This window comes from Dermacentor andersoni, chromosome 3 (genome assembly GCF_023375885.2).
Source record: "Dermacentor andersoni chromosome 3, qqDerAnde1_hic_scaffold, whole genome shotgun sequence".
NCBI lineage: Eukaryota > Metazoa > Arthropoda > Arachnida > Ixodida > Ixodidae > Dermacentor > Dermacentor andersoni.
The window spans coordinates 109304130-109322723 of record NC_092816.1 but is presented as its reverse complement, the minus strand read 5'-3'; the positions used below and the strand labels follow the sequence as shown (position 1 = coordinate 109322723).

At 49.2% G+C, this 18594-nt stretch overlaps 2 protein-coding genes across 5 annotated transcripts in view; one reads left to right on the top strand and one right to left on the bottom strand.

Annotated features, from left to right (window-relative positions):
- Positions 1 to 5085, bottom strand: part of LOC126539620 (citron Rho-interacting kinase-like) — a 147773-nt gene extending 142688 nt beyond the window's left edge. For all 3 annotated transcript variants that reach the window (XM_050186510.3, XM_055075061.2, XM_055075055.2), the window contains exons 1-2: positions 4983 to 5085; positions 466 to 704 (exon numbers count right to left, since the gene is read on the bottom strand). In XM_050186510.3, coding sequence (XP_050042467.2) covers positions 466 to 691 — 226 coding nt within the window. In that variant the 5' untranslated portion in view covers positions 692 to 704; positions 4983 to 5085. The remainder of the gene's footprint in view (positions 1 to 465; positions 705 to 4982) is intronic.
- A 308-nt stretch (positions 5086 to 5393) lies between these two features.
- Positions 5394 to 18594, top strand: part of LOC126539654 (BICD family-like cargo adapter 1) — a 196909-nt gene continuing 183708 nt past the window's right edge. For both annotated transcript variants that reach the window (XM_050186534.3, XM_050186533.3), the window contains exon 1: positions 5394 to 6334. In XM_050186534.3, the coding sequence (XP_050042491.2) occupies positions 6059 to 6334 (276 nt within the window). In that variant the 5' untranslated portion in view covers positions 5394 to 6058. The remainder of the gene's footprint in view (positions 6335 to 18594) is intronic.

Below are 18594 nucleotides of genomic sequence, written 5' to 3'. Positions count from 1 at the left end.
CAAAATTGTGTCAGATATCTGGGGTTCTTAACGCGTTGCTTCTATGGGGACTTTGCCGAGACTAAGCTAATCTGTCGTAAAACCAAGGTCGTCGCAAAACCGGGGAACGTATAACCGGGTTTTACTGCATATATATATTTTATGTATACTACAAGTATGTATTCCTGGCATTATTCCTATTTTACACATTGTGGTCAGTCTAATACCTTGTTTTGTCGTCATTATTGTGTAGTTCTGAAGGAACGTACTCTGACAATATTGCGCATTTTGTGGTACATGTACCTTGGTTCTGTCTATATTCATCCACTCCTGCTTGGGCTTGCTGTATCATGAAATAAATAAACAAATAAAAATAATACCATGCGGCTTTTGTGAGTAGTATGCATTGTTTAACCTTAACGACTTGCAGAAAGGTGTCTCAGTGGGCCAGAAAAAATTTAAATGGGAAGAAAACTGGAGGCTCACATTTATCCAGGAACAGGGAGATGTTCTTGTCCCGTCGCAAAACCTCACGGTTGCATTCATCGTAGAGGGAAAACAGAGCATCCAGCAGACTGTCCCGGCTGGCTAGGTGGCGGTTCGGCAGGGAGCAGCTGGCCCGGCCCAAGACGAGGTGGTTCAACTTGGTCGAGCGCAGGGCAATCGGCTCCCGGGAAGGACTCTTTCCATTGCCGCTGCCAGCTTGTGCCATCTTGTCTGTCAAACTGCGCACAGGTCAGGCAGTGAATGAATACGTTGCACACCTCAGAAACCAAAAAAAAAAAAGGAAAGGAGGCACTAAACACACAGAGAGTGACCTGCCAGTAAAGTTTTCTTGACTTCTGCCTTAGGAATCTCATTCTGCTAGTTCTTTGCACTTGACCAGCACACAGATTCATGTGGCTACCAGTCACAGCCATTGCTGAAGACTCAATACCAATGGCAAATACATTTTGCCATTTTTCCTGCGTGGCAGACATGTTCATTCATTACTTCATCCCAACTAGCTTAGGCTTCTGTACAGAGCACTAAGCAAAGAATCAGCACAACAGAATAGAAGAAATGAACAAAACGGAGCCACACATAAGAAAGAAGGCACCTGTAAACCTGCTAATTTACTGGATGAATGGTCATGGTCATTTGGAATGGAATGGTCATTTTTCATTGAAAAAGTTTTGTCAGAAAAATCAAATTTAAGCTTTGACAGCACGCAGGAGAAATGAAAGTGCCCATTTTTCTGGGCAAAATTGAAGCATATGCGATGATCAACGGACAATTTAGAGCTACCAAGCTGGCTTTTTTCACAAAAGCCCGTTCGCATAACAAAACCATTTCTAAAAAGCAAGCAAGTGCAAAAGCTCGTACGTCCATCACTTGACAGGTAGACAATCCCATCTTCGTGGTAAAAGTCGGTTAAATGGGTCCTGCAAAACTTAAAACCTGAAAAACAGACTGAATTGCAAAGCCTTGCGATGAATATACTTCCCATAGAAATTTTCGAAAAAAAGCCTGATGATAACAGAAATATTAAGAGCATGTTTACTTCCCCATTCCTCCTCAACGTGTTTCCTCTCAGCTGGCGCAGCACCAATAGCACTGCTCTGCCTACTGTTTGTTTCTTGCTTTTAAATGTGAAGCATTTCTTGGCGAACATTTGCCACTTTGACAGTATCTATCTATCTACCTACCTAGTTGCCAACGTCTTGGTGTTCCCATGGTCATTTTGTTAAATTGGTAGGTACCAAAATTGGCATAGTATGAAAAGAGTGTATGAAAAACATAAACGATAGGTTATGACATGCACATCATGTAGGCCGTGAGACAGCCCCTACATCTTGGTATGCACCAAAATTGGCATAGTATGGCAAGAGTGTGTAACGAACATAAATTATAGGTAATGACATGCATGTCATATAGGTCTTGGTGCTCTCATGATTGTTTCATTAAGTTGGTAAGCTCCCCGCACACTGCTTTGAATAACATCGGTTCCCACAGGGCGTGCGATCTGCCAGTTTTTTTTCTTGATCCTTTCTATACTGCAGGAAAAAAAAGTGTACCAAATTTCCCTGATACCTTCAGTAACATGGCCTTATGACTAGTGCACATATCATCAGCTATATTGGTACTAATTCTGGTGATGACTACACTTTTCAGCAGTAGGGAAAGGGTTCACTAAAATACATCAAATTCTTGGGTTTGACATGTCAAAACCGCAATCTGATTATGAGGCACACCATAGTGGAGGTTTCCAGAATGATTTGACCACCTAGGGCTCTTTAACATGCACATAAATCTAAGTACATCTAAAATTTTTTTTTATTTCTCCCCTATCAAAGTTCTGTTTTTTTCTTAATGCCTTCAAAGACAGCATAGGACAAAGGCATCCAAGAGCAACAAAGCGGTGCAAACAGGAGGGCAGGATACATTAACAAGCCCCCCTTCCTCGTTTACTAGAAGCATTAAGCTTGCTTATAACGCAGCAATTTTCGTAAATGCGGACATTGTGATGCTGTTTTGCAAGCACCGATCGTGGTAGCTGCAGCTTTCTCATTTGTGAGCACCTAGTGGAAGACTGAAGTATTCTTGGCGTCAGTCCACATCACTGAAAACAAAGTAAAGCAAACTAGAAACAGTTTCCCTGAAACATTTGTTGTGTTTAATGAAAAATTCATTATGGCCTAGCACATGCAAGAACCAAATGATATTGAGGTACACCATAATTGGGGTACTCCAGATTAATTTTGACCATCTGGGGCTTTTTAGAGTGCACTTTCTAGTGTTTGAACTTGTTACTCTGCCAAAAAAAAAACATAAGAAATGGCATGTCGGACAGTCTATGTTATTAGTTCCCTGTCCATGCTGCAAGTGTGATTTCAGAAGTTCAGTGCTCCGAGCATCGAAAACTGCAAGCACGAAGAGATTGGCTACCAATTTGCTGCACAAGCGACTGGCATTTATGGGCTGTCATGCTGGCTATGATGTCACTGAGAGCAGCAAAAGGGATGGGGCCTCAAAATCCATAGGAGAGAGCAGGCGAACTTTTTATGCAAAAATGTGAGCTCCCTAGCGTGCAGTGGAATATTTTGCTTGCATGTTCATGGCAGCATTGTCTACACATTGTGAATATTTTCTTACCATATTGAAAAAGTGTTGCAGTTCCTCTCTATAAGAATAAGCCATTCCAAGCTTTTTTCTTTTTTAATTATGCGTCCCTTGCACCTGAGGTTGCAAACGATCATTTTTTTACCACTAGTCGTCAAAACTTTAAATGTTTAGCACTCTGTGAACTTCAAAGGTACCACCTGGTACCAAATTTTAATGCCATCAGAAGCGAGGCGGGGGACGGAGGGGAGCTTCGGATGACTGCCACTGCAAATACTGGGCAATGCGGCTCAGTGGTAAGCAAGCAGCCACAACTCCTATTTTGCTCCCATTCACAGCCAACATGCTCTGCTAAATTCACAGATAACTAACACTGTGTAGAACATCGAAAATTCTTAGTTCTGTCTGCCCTGCGCACTTATACATGAGGGTCAATGCTTTTGACAAGCTTTTTCCATTCTGCCCTGTCCGTCCACTTTTCTCCGTCAGCGTTTATTGAGCCATTGATTTGATGCTGTCCTTATACTTTATCTTTTGATTGGCCTTGATTCCTCTCATCATCAGAGTTGATATACTTATGTTTTTTCTCAACAATATAGCTCTTGTCTCTTGTCACTGGTGCTCAAAACATTTGTATTTTCTCTTTAACATTTGTTACAGTGTCTATGAGAAAGGTTCCTCTGATTGAGCTGTTGCCAATTCATAACTTGCAAAGAACATGGATTATAGAGCTCGAAAATGATAGGTAATAACTAATGAGGTTCGACTGCTAGCACGCTTTTCAAGACTCTACTTCATGTGAAAAGTTTTACACAGTAAACGACGATTATTTGGCTTTGCTGACATTTCCAAAATGGTCCATGAGAGTTTCGCAAGCATAGCCATATGAAGGTTGACATTTAATTAAGCAACCTTTCACTAGGCCAAATTATTTCTAAAGAAAAACGTGATATGCATGATATTAACAACCCGCAAGAAAAAGCCAGAAAGAAGGGCTTTTTTTAATTATTATTGTGAGGCGCGCTAGTTTTATCATACCATTCCCCAGATTGACCCCAATAAAACTGGTAGAACATCAGGTTGCAAATGAAGACACCCCCGTTTTCTCGATCCGACAAACAATTCACGCGACCAGCAGACAGGTAGGTGAACGCCGCACTGAAGATCACACACAAACAGCGCAGACGAGGGAACGTTCTCAAAGAAACAAACAAGGCGCACCTACGCCTTTAATCGCGCACGAAAAATGAGTGTTTTCTTAAACCTGGTTGTTGTCGAACGGCAAAGATTATGCAGGAAAAGACTTAATTTAAGAAGCATACGAAGCTTGTTTAAATGACACAGCAGATTGGACCCACGATGAGTAGTGAGAACTATCACAGGGAGCGCTGTAGGAAACACAAATGGTTTCCGAATATCCTGAAAACGAGGATCGAAGCAATCTAACTGCAGTGTCCACGCTCTATCAGACTCCAAGCCCTCGTGAAGTTAAATTACAATACCCGTTTCTTTATCTGATGGAGAATTTTATGCGCGTCAGCGCGCTCCCACACCAGTTCGATCCGCTAAACTCCGCCGCCTCCATCACCGCCTCTTCACTTGCTATAAATGGCAGTCGAACTAAAAGAAATAAGCGAAAGATTCCAAAGCCGCCACCTTTCAGCTACCGTCACGGATTGTTGTGTCTGATTTACGTTCGACATTTAATGCTACTAACTGTATATAAATTTAAAACGGAATAATTGCCGCGGCGTCCGCTGCAGCGGCTTCGGAAGGATTTAAACCGAACGACCATTCATTGTAACGGTTGAGACAGCAAAAACAATTGGGTGTCAAATCATTTTGGACTCGAACTGCGGCCGAAACGCGAGTGAAGTATTGCATTATAAGCTTGAACTTACGTCGGCGATGACTAGTGGCAGCTAATCCATTGAAGTGAGCGGTTTCTTCGAAGTTACCGCGAGGTTTGTGTTCAACGGCATTTAAACAACTCAAATCTAAAAAGAACCGACGCCCGCCAGCATCAGTGTTGCCTGGACAGATGGTTGGATTAGGCCAGAGGAGGCGCTGATTAGGCTGTACACAAGCCAAGCGCTTGAGTTATTGATTTATAAAAGTAAAAGCAATGGTAGGGTTAATTTTATCTACTGAGGATAAAACATTAAACTCGTTACTATAACGCTTCAAGATGTTGAACGGAATTTTGCAATGAAACCTTAGGATTGGCCAACAAAGTCGTGACGACAAAATGACGTTTTTATAACAACGTGACGTAGTCACACACCTGGTGAGAGAGGAGGAGACGAGGGAACACTCGAGACAGCGCGCGCGCGCTTGGCGGGTTTTGTTTTACTTTTGCGTGATTTTCTGGCGGCGGGTCGACCTCCTCCCTCTCGGCCACCGGCGTCAGGTAGCGAAGCCGGGCGAATCGGCGAGCTAGCAGTCGCGTACGGAGCGCGGCAAGATTCGGGACGTCCGATGAGACGCGCGCTCGAGACCAAAGCCGAGGCATGGCTTCGTGACTTGCGCGTCTCCTGTGTTCCGGCGCTTCAACTTGTGGAAACACACGGTTTCACCCACGTGCTAGATTTGACATGAAGAGCGGCGGCAACCGCATCGCCGTCAGCAGCGCTATCCAGCAGGTGGGAACGACATTCCTTCAGCGGCGCCGGGGTTGATTGAGCTTGTGACAGCTGCGGTAGGATACGGTGGTGTCGACGCGCCACTTCATCGTCTTGATGGATACCCATTGGCAGCTTGCGATTGAACCGCCGCCGGTGTCACTGGCCTAACGAGCCGCCGTACTACTTGCGGTCGCCTGTGCTTGACACTTCGCCGCCGCAGATCGACTTCGCTGGATTCTCGGAGCGTCCCGTGTGGTTGATGCGATATACGAGTGTTGTTGAGTGCGACTTCTTGCTCGTGTGGTTGTGGTGCGCGACGCGGCCCTCTCTGATGCGTGGCGGTGAGTACTGTGATGTGTGCGTGCCGGCTGGAAGGGATGCAGCCGACGACCGGCGCTAGTCACTCGTCCATGCTTGGCGAACTCGAGGATTACTTGCACGAGATCCGGGACCGCGACGTCGCGCCCGACGATGACGAGGCGGAGCCCGGCGACGTCTACTCTCAGCTGGCGCAGAAGGAGAAGGACCTTCTGCTGGCAGCCGAGATCGGCAAGGAGCTGCTCGAGCGAAACTCGGACCTCAGCCGCCAGAATGAACGACTCACCGAGGAGTACTCGCGGAAGCTCGAGGTGAGGAGCATGCGAGATGCTTGAGAAAACGCTTGGAACGCGACTCGTACCTGCTCGCTGAGACCGAGTCTCTCCGCGCTCTCGAAGATTATACCACGGCGACGTGCCTGGGATGGTTATTGATAACTACAGAAACATATATATCGTACCTACGAAGCACCGATATTGACATGCCTGGCGGTGGGTTCAGTATATAAACAATGGATTGGTTTATAGTTTCGCGATCGGCTTGAAATCGACCAGTGAGTGAGAGGCGCCGCATCTTTATATGTGCGTGATCGACTGTAGGCTACGAGGTCAGCCAACAAAATCTAAATGTTCGCGTTTGGTCGTTAATTATAATAATCGCACATGAAGCACTCAGGTCCCGAAGTCGGACAGTGTTACGACGAGTATGGACTGCCGTAAATGTCACGTCTACGTTCTGACACGTTCCTTGGCATCAGGCCGACGAGACGGACAGTCATCAATAGACCCACGCCGTTCACATTTAGTGCGCTAAGATAACTTCACTTAGCATTGACTAATTAATCAATACCCCTCGTGTAACACTTAAGAGCGAGGACCACATGGCACGTCTTTAGGGCATGTACTGAAATGGTCGACCGCCTACTTCATTCAAAAAAAAAGAAAAACGAGGAAGCGTTGTTGCTGACGGCTCTGCAGAAGCGCTTGTCGGCGTGTTTTTCATCAGTCCTCGCTTTTCGTCTTCTACCTGTCTCGCGAGTTCTGCTCACTTTGTTACTGACATTGCGGTAACGTGAGCTGGAATAACTGCAGTTGAGGCTTTCACCAAAACCGCTCGCGAAGCGAAAGGGGGAAGGGGGTTGATGACGTTCCAGTTTCTAGGTAAGAATGCGCGCGGGGGAAACTTCTGCGCGCTTGCACGCCGGCTGACAGCCAGGATTGCGCTAGAGCTGCAGCACATGTTGGGCCGTGAGTGAGTCACACCGACGAGCTCGTGACCGCGATCGCGCTTATCTCCGGTGATCCGCAGTGCCTGTCTGGGAATCCGAACGCCTGCATGTCCTCGATCGCTCCAGTGAGTGCTGCATGTAGCCTGCCGATTTGCGGTGCCGTCGTTCGTGGCGTTTCGAGGACGCCTTTCCGCCAGATCGCTGGACGGGTTTTAACGTTCGATTGTGGCGCTTAACGCCTCTAAACTGCACAGTGTCCTATGAGGGTAGCGGGGGACTCCGGATTAATTTGGACACTTTCTGCTTTCGCGTTGTTTACGAAAGAAATCTAAATTCAAATTAAATTGTGGGTTTTTTATTTACGTGCCGAAACCGTAATCCTATTGCGAGGGACGCGGTAGGGGGGGGACGCCGGATTAAGTCTGACCGCTTTCGGTTATTTGACATGCAGCTGAATCCAACTATACACGAGCGCGCTTTTGCATTGCGCTCCCATCGGAATGCCTCGTATATATACCGCCGCGTTCAGGAATCGACCCCGCGACCAGCGGCGACGCCACAGCCACTGCTGAGCAACCGCGCATTACACATGTTAAAAAAAAAAAGAAAAAAACGCGTGGCATGCAGCGGCGAAATTGAAGTCGTCGTACGTAGCCCTTCGATTGTTTAAGATTAAGATGACCCCTGTGGCGCCGATATAAATTGCAAGCGTACGACGAGGTTGCAGGTTCGATGCCCTGCTGCGGCGTCCGCATTGTGCGACATATACAGGGAAGAAAGCAAAATACACTCGTGTACGGGACTTTTGGCATACGTTAAGAAAGCCCAAGAGGCCGAAATTCATACGGTGCCGCCCACGAGCGTGTGTACGGCGTCTCGCGTAGCGACTCTGTATCTCAAATTTTTTTCCTTTTTTTTGGCACGCAAAACCACATAACATGCACACAGCGAGCGTTTGTAAGTTACTGAACTGGCTCGGTATAAACAAGGTATATATAGAGTATCGAAAAACAGAACGTCAGCGTTCTTTCTTCGTAGCGCTGGCCGTGCGAAACACGCGCAAAGTCCGGCCACGGCCGTGGTCCGGCTTTTTGTTTCCTGCCAAGATGGTGATTGGTTGCCTCGGCAACGAAAACAGAGTTTCGAACGCGGCACGTGCCCTGTTGGATCGTTAACCTTGATGGACGTTTCCAGATCGCGGCGTGTTCGCTCTGTATCGGCTATGGCCGCGTTCTATCGAGGTGGCGACGGATCGGCACTGCAGAAGTGACCGCTTTCCGTTGCACAGCAAAATATAACAGGATTACCGCATAGTAGAGCGACCGTGACGGGGAAGGTTGCTCAGCCAACGGCAAGAGAGTTCCAATATGTTGACGAGGGAAACGGCGCTCGCCGCTGACTTCAGCTTATTGTATACTCCACTCATCCTACGCCGGTTGTCTCCAAAACGAAGTGAATGAACGGGGCCATTTGTGCGTTGTCTTTTCAGCGTTGGCTTGCTAGCAGTAAAACGGCCCGTGCAGACGCGTGTTTTGTGCTGCACCGCCAAACGTATAAAGAGTAACTTGCCTCTCGTGGAGCGAATTGGAAATGCTCTGTGCCGAGCTGCTGCCTTCTGCTGTTTTCGCGCGGCTCTGTATTCACATGCCGCACAGAACGGCCGTCGCTGTTGTGGCTGCTTTTTTTTTTTTTTTTTTACGACGTCGGCCTTTTTTCTCTTTTCCGTCCCCCTGCGTCCAATTACATTAGTGCCAGCAACAGTGGATCGGTGATCGTCGCGATGTGCAAATGAAAAGGGGGAAGAAAGAAAAAAAGCGCTGACAGCGCAAGTGCGATTGGGTTGCGGTTGCAAAATCGTTTTCCCACTTAGGGGCCCTACAGCTCTCCCACTTTGTACGCTCATGACGAGCGATGCATGCATACGTATGGCTGCTGCCAACTGATGGCGTATTGCAAGCGGGACACAATGCAGGGATCGTGAAACCGCTCCGCGGGTTTCCTCGGCGTGTGGCTACAGTTAATTAGGGGGACGTGGCCGAACGTTGCGCAAGTCGAGAAACAGTTGGTTCCTCGCCGCCGCTACATCTTATTTTTTTTTCTTAGACTTCAGGTTATTGGCGGTTGTGGTCACGACGATGATAATGAATCATCGGAGCTAAATTCAATTAGCCGCGCTCCTGCGCCGCACATCTTAGATGTAGTGCCGCTTGGATATTGTAAGTATAATCACTGATGCGGCCTTTAAGGTGGACGAGGTTTAATGGATTCATTAAGGATGACGTAGAGCGCGTGACTACGCATAATACGGGCACTCGTACACCTCTATAGCCGACATGGACGGGAATGACCGATGGATTGTTACCTTTTTCATCGTCGCCGTATATTTGTGTCCACTGCATGCATGGAGGAGATCGTCTCCCAATGTTCGCGTTTATGCTGTCGTCCTATATCTAAACATGGCGCTCATTCCTCAATATATATATATATATATATATATATATATATATATATATATATATATATAGCTGCCATGTATCCCCGATATCACAACGACTGTCGGTATGTGTTCTGTATGCGTCACTTCTTGCTCTCTGTTTCAGCTGGAGCGCATGCTGCAGATCAGCTGCAGCTGAGCCTACTTTATGTCCACTGCAGGACGAAGGGCTCTCCCTGCGATCTCCAATTACCCCAGTTCTATATTGCGCCTCTAATACATGTTGCTCTTCATATACCTCTATACATGAGTTTCAGGAGCGATATATAAGGCTGAGGGTCCGTAGTTGTGCATCGTAGTATGCGATCCGTTCCCCTGAACCCTTACCCCTCATAGGCCGAAGAGCCATCCCGCTTGAAATAAAGATGTTCTGTTCACGCGCCAAATAACCGGTGGTCTCTTAGGCATTCCTGAGTGGATGCTGCAGGGGAAGCCGCGGTAAAGGCAGTCGAGGGTTGTAGAGAACAAGATGGTGGGCTGAAATTAGGAAACTTGTAGGCAATGTAGGACGGGGTCAGCTGATGCAAGATCGCCGGGAGAAGCCTTCATACTGCAACGCACACAAAAAAATTGGGCTGATCGGGACAACGATGCGGGATCTTTATTTGACTTGCCGCAAGTATAGGAAGACTCTGAAATACAGAAAGGGGGATTGGCGCGGTGTGCGCTGTCTAAAATTAGGACAGGTCTGAACCGTGTGAGAGCGTATGTGATTGCGTAGAAAAAAAAAAAAAAGAAACTTACCCTGACCGTTCCCCTGTCGATTCTTGAGAAACCGACGGGAAACGGGCCAGCTCGCGGAAGGCGGCGCCCGGCGCAGCATGCTCGCTCGTGTAAACACCCGAAGCATGTCTGCACTTCGTCGAAAAAAAATTTGTAGTCTCTTTCACCTGTAGCGCGGTGTCCGATGCCTCCCGAGTCGTTTCGCGAATGCGCGCGGATGTTGTTCGTATGGGTTCTGCCTGGCGTACATTTGTCTTGGCGGCTACGTAGCGCAGTGCATTCTCGGCCGCGGCGGTGATTGCCGAAGTCGGGGCGCGTCTCCACGGACAAGTGCAGCTGTGCTCCGCGAAAACCGCGTGTGTGTCCACTTCCTCTCGCCTGTATACAGTGCGGGAACACTTTTGGTGAGCTGCAGCGTGACCGCCACGGGCATGAGTGTATATATATCCGCCGGCAATCGGGCGTGCCCCGTTAATCCGCTATCGCGATCTGTGCGCGATGCCGTCGGGTTTTTCTTTCCCCCCTGTCCTCAACGTTTACTTCGATTCGATTCGACTCGCCCGCTCATTCGGTCGAACTTGAATAGTTTCCCGCAGTTAACAATGCTGCAGTTATGCGTGGCTCGTGCAGAAGCAGCCCGGGCATCTTCCCTGCACGAGCCATGTATACTATGTACACCCCACGGGATGTGCAGGCACGTGGTACGCGTAATTTTGCAACAGACCTTCACAAGCGTGGGTGAAACGAATAGCGAGGTTGCAGCGGCTCCTGAACAAGTTTAGGAGGTGCGTTGGGCTAGTCCAGTTCAGTAAGTGCAAGGCGTGTCGAACCATTGCATCGCCCTTGCTCGACAACCGATGTAGAGAACCGCTGACTGTCTGAAATCGTTATTGTAAGGGCCCGCAGGCGTAGCGTTAATATAGAAGACGTCCACGCGGCCAGTGAGATCGTCGGCAGTGTGCCGAACGTCAGGAGCGTGAAAGAGGTCACCAACGTAAAGCCCCTTAAACTTACACCAACGCGCACTGGCAGGCATGGGAAAGAGGAAGCGCGAAAGTCTTCTTGTAAGTGTCACGAAACTTTCGCCCCCAGGAAAAAAAGCGCAAAGAAGTGAACGAACGAAAACGCGACCGGCGTCATTCGACGGTCTTCTCGTCACGAAACGTGTTGGAGTTGCACTCTTCTCCGAAAAAACGTTTTCTTCTTTCTTTTTTCTCAATCATTTATCCGCTCGTTGGCGTCCGCTAGAGTTCAAAATGAAGTGGAAATACTAAAAAAGAAAAACGGTAACAACCGCAAGATAAAAAAAGTTTGGGGAATGCCCCGAGTACGTTTGGCCGATTCGAGGGACACATTTTCCCGCGCACGGAGCGATCAAGCTGCGTGCGGGCCATAATGCTCCGCGCACTCGTGGCTTTCTTCTTCAATTTCCCCCGTTTCTTGGCGCCTTTCTTTCATTTCTTCTTCATTTTTATTTTTTTCCTCTCGTTTTTCGATCGCAAGCCGCCAACTCGGTTCTTTCTTTCCCCGCCGTTCCAGTTCAGCTGCAACCCAGCTCGGCAGCTGCTGCTGCTATCCCCGCCACACGCACAAGCACGCACGCGCGCCGACACGGGGATGTAGCTAACGTTATATGGACGTCCGGTCTCGGCTCCTGGGCGCGTGACGATCCTTTCTTGATGGCTCCTCGACGCGAGAGGTAGACTGTGCAATGCCCGGCGGGGAGAGGGGAGGAGAGAGAGGAACCAGGTATACCCGAGGAATATGGCCTTCAATTTCCCCCGATCTTCCCGCCAGCAAGCTTTCGTTTTAAAAAGTTTCTTTATTTGTCGTTTTGCACTTCCTCCCCACTTCCCCTGTAGCATTAGAGCGGAAGGGAGAATCGGAGGAGGGGACCACCAGCTGGCCTGGCGGCAGGCACCAAGGAAGCGGGGGGAAAGGGCACTCTGCAGAGGTTGAGTGGCGGTGCGCGGGCGCGTTGATACAGCGGTACATAACGCGAACCCCGGGCGTTTCGTTTTGTGCACGACTTTTTAACGCACGGCAAGCTGTACGGGAACTTCGGAACTCGGGCCCGAGCTCGCGTCTATATATTTTGCACCGTTGGCTTTCTCTCGGCCATCCGGTGTGCGTCGTACTTTCTTTCGTATTGCATTTTCTTTCTTTCTTTCTTTCTTTCTTTCTTTCTTTCTTTCTTTCTTGTCATCCGCGTATACGCGCGTTGAAATGGGCTACGGGCCGGCGAGCTCTCCTTCTCCATCTGCTGCAACACGCTTGCATCGGCGCGCGGCGCATATGGCTTCCTCTGCGGTGCGGCTCGCATTGTGCGATGCTCGCGCGTGCGCGAGCTGTGTTGGTGGGTGGGAGGAGGGTGTAAAGGAAGTGAGCGTAACGTTGAGAGACGGCTGGGCCCCGCGAGTTTTAGCACCGGGGCGCAGCATACGGGTCGGGCGGGGGGAGGAGGAGGGGATAACTGGCGGTGATGGAATGCCGGACGGGAGAGATGTGTAGAGATGCGCTCTCGACTTGACACCCCCTGCGTTATTTCGTCACGAGTCGAGTATAGACGAAAACGAAGAAAAAGCGCACGCCAGGGAAAGAAAAGGAGGCACGCGTTATGCTGAGCGTCAGAAGGCGACGATAACCGGAGGCGACGTCGACAGATGTCCGTCATGTCCGAGGTAAGCCGACGTGTGTATAAGGCCGCGCGTGTGCTTTATATCGACGCGCAAGAAGTCGGTGAGATAAATGAGCACAGCGGCTGGCTGGATACCAGAACGCGGAGAACGGTGAAGCGCGAGCTTCCTTTGCGAGAAAACGAAGCGTGTCGTACTTCTGTAGTGCCCTCAGGCTTGTTAATGTGCTACCTGCTCGTAATTAAACTGTTGCGTGCATTATTGGGTCCGTTTTTATCGTGCATTAAGGAGTATACCCAGCTTTCCATTATTTTTTCGCAGGTTTCAATGTAACCTCGATCTAACGCAAAAAAAAAATCAATATTCAAAACGTCATCTCATTGCTCGTGACGGTTGCTGTACAGACGACGCGAAACGCCGACGCCATGACCGAATTGCGGATGTACCGAAGCGCAAACCGCAGACGTGACAAGGCACAAACGATCGGCGATGTGGCCCAAGGCCATTAGCGTGTTTACAGCTCCATGAATGCGGCGACACTTCGCTAGCTGCCTTGTTTATAGACGCATCTTGTGGGACCGAACGCGTATGCGTTGCCTTCTCTTTCCCACGGGAGCAGCCGTTCTCCCGAGTGCGATCAGCCTTCTGTGTAGTATGCATGCCGTCACGTGATGATCTCAGATACAATCGCGCGAGGTTGGTATAATCTCGCTGAGTTGACGCAACCGCGCGTCGCGTCATTTGCTTGTATAATTTTGCGAGGAGCTGTCTAATCTCCGCACTTGTATTCGGGATAGATTTGACGATTCGCGATAAGCTCGCTCGTCTTCGTTTCATGGCTTGGAAGAAAGAAGCACCCTCTCTCCTTCCCCTCTTGTCGCCTGTACAAAGAGATCGTTGTGTCGCGAAGCGCCTTCTCTTTGACGTTCTCGGTCCTAGCTGTTGTGCTTTATTATTCATTTCCCTCCTGGAAATTCATACGCGGTTGGTTCATATTTCAACTATACACCGAGGGGCTCGCAGACCCCCGAGTGTCAACTCGGAAGAACGTTGCATGTCTTTGTCCAAAATGAGCCTAAGAAAAAGAAATCAAGAACAAAAACAACAACAAATATCAGTGTCGGTTCATGATTTTATGAACGCGCCCCTTGTTTGGCAAAACATGCTATTAGAAAGAAAGAAAGAAAGAAAGAAGAGGCGCGTGGAGCTCGAGTGTTATGTCGATGAATTCACGCGCTAAAATGAAGACGTTCCCTCCCGCTGCATGCGGCTTGGCGGCCGGTGGAAACGTGAGGCCCGAATTGCGGATTTGATTGCCGGTAACGGTGGCCACATTGCTTGAAAATATTTGCACTGAGGTCCGCGACCGTCCTTTACGGCGACGAGCTACAGCGTTCATGTGAACTCATAGACCTGAGCGGAGAGAGCGATGTCCTTCTTGGGCAGCGATCAACGAGGATCGATCTGTCCGTATACCACAGCCTGGAGAACGGTGTACGCAACTGGCGCATTGCATGTATACGCATTGGATTGTTCGGCATATCCGAAGAGTCGGCTTAACCGGAGTTTACTCTACACGTGACCTAAAGCCGCGTCGTCGTCTTGTCGGTTCGTCTTCGCCTTCGTTTCCGTGGTTCACCGTCGCGACTCGCCTTTATACGCACGGTATAGAGGGACCACCCCAAACAGATAGACGGAACGAAGCGGTAGCGAGGGGAGGAAAACAAAGAAGGAGGAGACGTCGAAAAATTGCCGCGTAAACGAAGTAGAAACGGGTGCAAGTAGGAAAGACCCTGCCTTCCCTGTCGACGACGAAGAATGTGGCCGAAATTTCCGCTTTCGATAAAAAGCAGGCGACGCGCGCGGCTGCATGGGGCGTGTGCGCCGAGGCTGGCCAACCGTGGAGAGGGGAGAGCTGCTGGCTTGCCGTCCTGTTTGCTCCCCGCCGTGGCCTTTTCCACTTTACTCTCGAGGTTCCTCTTACTTCGCTGACTGGCTGCTTACCCGCCTACCGTGTTTTCCCGAACATAGGTGTGCTCCGCCGAATCTGAGTGCCTTTCCGATGGTCCTCTTCTGTCGTCTCACGCATGCCCTCTCCGACGGCGCTTAATTTATCGATGTTATCACTTTCAATATGAACGTTGGGCGTATCACTCGTGTACAAGGCTTGGACATGTATAAAGTGCGGAGCATCCTTCGTTGATGGATCCTTGAACCTGACCTTGTCTTTAAGTGGGGTGTTTGTTGGCGTCACACAATCGTGTTTTGTTATTATTGCCCTGTATTATTGCTGCCTTGTACCTTTCTGTGCTTCGTGTAACACCCACTCCCGCCAAGGGCCTTCAAACGAAGGCTGGCAGTATTACTAAAATAAAATAAAAATAAAGAATAAATTCCCTTCCCTTGACGCCAATTCTGTAACTCTCTAATAGACCGTCGGCCATCTGCCCTACGAATCACGTGGGCTGCCGAACTGTATTCCTCCCTTTCAATCTCCTCTGTGACATCGACGGTGCAGTGAACATTGTACTTTTCGGCGACTTCCGTGGTTCGGAAGCCTCGTGCGTGCACTCGGACTTCGAAGTCCGAGTGCACGGAAGACATTACGAACGACGTCGCGATCGTGATGTCGTTTAATCTGCTTCGATTCTGTATAGGCACTAGTGTCCGACGTTGCTAGAATCCAGTAACGTTACCTCTTCCCACGTTAATCGTCATCACCGCGAGAAAAAAAGTAAGAGAAAGGGCTTCGATTGGAAAATATACGGTATCTTCATTTTTCTTTCTCCTTAGATGACGGCTGCACTGGGCTTGTACTCCAAGAAACAGGCCAGTGGTGGTTAAGTTTCTTTACCTCTTCCTTTTCTCATCTCATCTCTCTCTCTCTCTATTCTCTCTATTCTCTACCACCGTGTTCGCACTTGGTTTAATTTACACTAACCCGCGATTTTCTTTCCCGACTTTCACCGCGCCAAACGCAGTGGGTTCGCTATGCCCTTTGGCGGCGGAGATGCCGCGTAGCCTTTTTTTTTTTTTTTAATTCCTGCAGCGGGCGAAGCGGAGCAGGAAAGTGACGCTTTGAAGAAGGCACGGTTTTTGTCGCGACGCCGTAATGTAATTAGCGTCACAGAAGGGAGTTGCGGCGACATGCGCTCGCGACGAGGAAGTGAATCTTACGAGGAAGGAGAAGGAAGAAAAAGAGAACGGTACTAGGCTGGATTGTGTATACAAGTCGGGTAAATGGGCGACATAATCAGCTAAGAACTGGATACAAGCTATCTGTTTTTTTTCTTTCTTTGTCCGTTCAGAGTTCGTCCGCACCACGCGCCGTCTATATAGCATCGTGGAACGCGCCTTTTTCTATGCGAACACCTTTTTCTCTCTCTCTCTTTCTTTCTTTCTTTTGTGTACCCTCCCGGTATTTCCTGACCGTCCATGGGTGCTGCTTGACGGAGTGCTGGCGCTGCTGCAGTCTTGCCGAATAGCTCGTAACCTGTTCCCCCCTGCAGCGCACGAGCTCAATGCTCTAACGATTAGGCCAGAACCGCACCTATACATACTTCTATCGTGCCGACGTCATAACTCGCTCTCCGAGGTTATCGCCTCGTGTTGTTGTTGATGATGACGACGACGATTTTTCATAAATTGGCACACAACCACACCGGAGATTGGCCCCGAAGCGGGTGGTACATTTCCACGAGCCAGACCTATAGATATAAGTGCCTATGCGGATGATGCCGGGTCGAGTTCGGCAATACTTCATACTTCCTTAGTGTGTCCTTCCTATCCAGATGTAAAGCAGACGTGTTCTCACGAGTTGGACACGCACCCATCATCTCGGCACTGGCGGAGCTAGTCGCACTCCGCAGTGGCCCGACCGCTCTGTTGCCCATCGCCAAAGTGCAACGTCCAAGAAGCGTGATCCTCTGCACCGGTTCGACGCAAGTGGCGGGCCGACTCCGTCGCGAAGGTCGTTCAGCTCGTGTCGCGATGGGCTTTCGCAGCTGTGCGACGACTTATCCATGTGCCCGGTTCGAGGCTGTTGGATTCGTCGATCAAATCTTCCCGCTCATACCGCTCGGCAGACACCGCACATATATGCGATGTCCCTGCATGGTCGTGCACCCGTTGCCTCGATTCTGCTCGTGCTTCCGCACTCTAGGTGAAACAATGGACATTGGGAAATAAATTATTCGGCGCATGCCACGCGAGCTCACATACCTCCGCGTGGTTCTGACTTCCCTGGTGGCCTCGCCCGTCGAGAGGAAGTGGTATCTCGCTCCGAAAAGTTCGCGCGAGTTGCGGTTGTCACACAGTACATCCGCGCGCGATAAGGATATATCGACACTAGACACTCTAAGCGACACCTCCTCTAGATGCCCCTGTACTGTCCTGCGCCAGTGCGGGACGCATACCTATACAGCACTTGCTGTGGACGTGTCCCGAAGGTTATATGTGCGCTGTCCAACTCGAACAATTTGCATAGATGCGCCATGCCAGTTAGCCTCGCTTACATTCGTGGCGTCAAGCAATTTTGCACGTTTAAAACGTGTTTATATACTCCCTGCAGATCTGTCGTTGTGTCACATGGTTTTAGGATGAAACCTGAACGTCTTAGCAAATTTTTTTTTTTTTGCTTGGTCCTGGTGTCAGTGCTCAGCCAGAGGGTAACATTTCTAGCTTGAAACAAAGAGCGCTTATTTATCCGATTGTCGTATCATTTGTACGTTACCAGAGCCAAGTCATTAGGCCGTGAGTGTAGACCCTGCAGCTGGCTCGCCTCTCTCTCGGAGCTGTGTGTAGGGCAGACGCACTGCGTTTTTGTGGGTGGAGCTCTCACCGAATTCTTAGGTTGTCACTATGCATGCGTTGTGTGTATGGGAGGCGCGAAAGCATGGCGGTTCAGCCAGCGTGACGGACCGTATGCGGGGATTCGCCTAAACTTCGTCTTCTGGCTTGGAACGACTTTGCAAAGCGATCGCATTCAACAGTGCGTTGCGCTACAAATGCAGCACTTCGCAATGATTTACGCGCGTTCTCGGGTAGTATATATAATTGCCTCGCTGCCTTTAGAAGACTACGAGTGCGTGGGAATTGAGAAACATAAAGCGTACTAAATAACGGCACAACAACGTTTCAAGTGACGAGCGTGAAGGTTAACAAGTGTACTAAGCATCGTTCCTTTACACGCATAATTTCCATGACAGTTGAGTGGCCGAAGCGCTAGAGTTCCCTCTAATAGATCTTTTCTTTTTCTTTCTTCAGACTACAGTGAACTACAGGATTCTAGTCATAGGGTTTTGTATATATAGGGAACTACAATTCTAGTTCAATATGTATGCATGTACGTATATCGGAAACCCTATGAGGGCTTCTTGTTTGCAAGTTGGCCAGCGCGTTCAACATCCAAAAAACTGGAATGGCCTGCGCGAACAATGGGTCGCATTGCCGAGTCTCTCACGCTAGTGTCCTTTACGCTCGATCCACGCG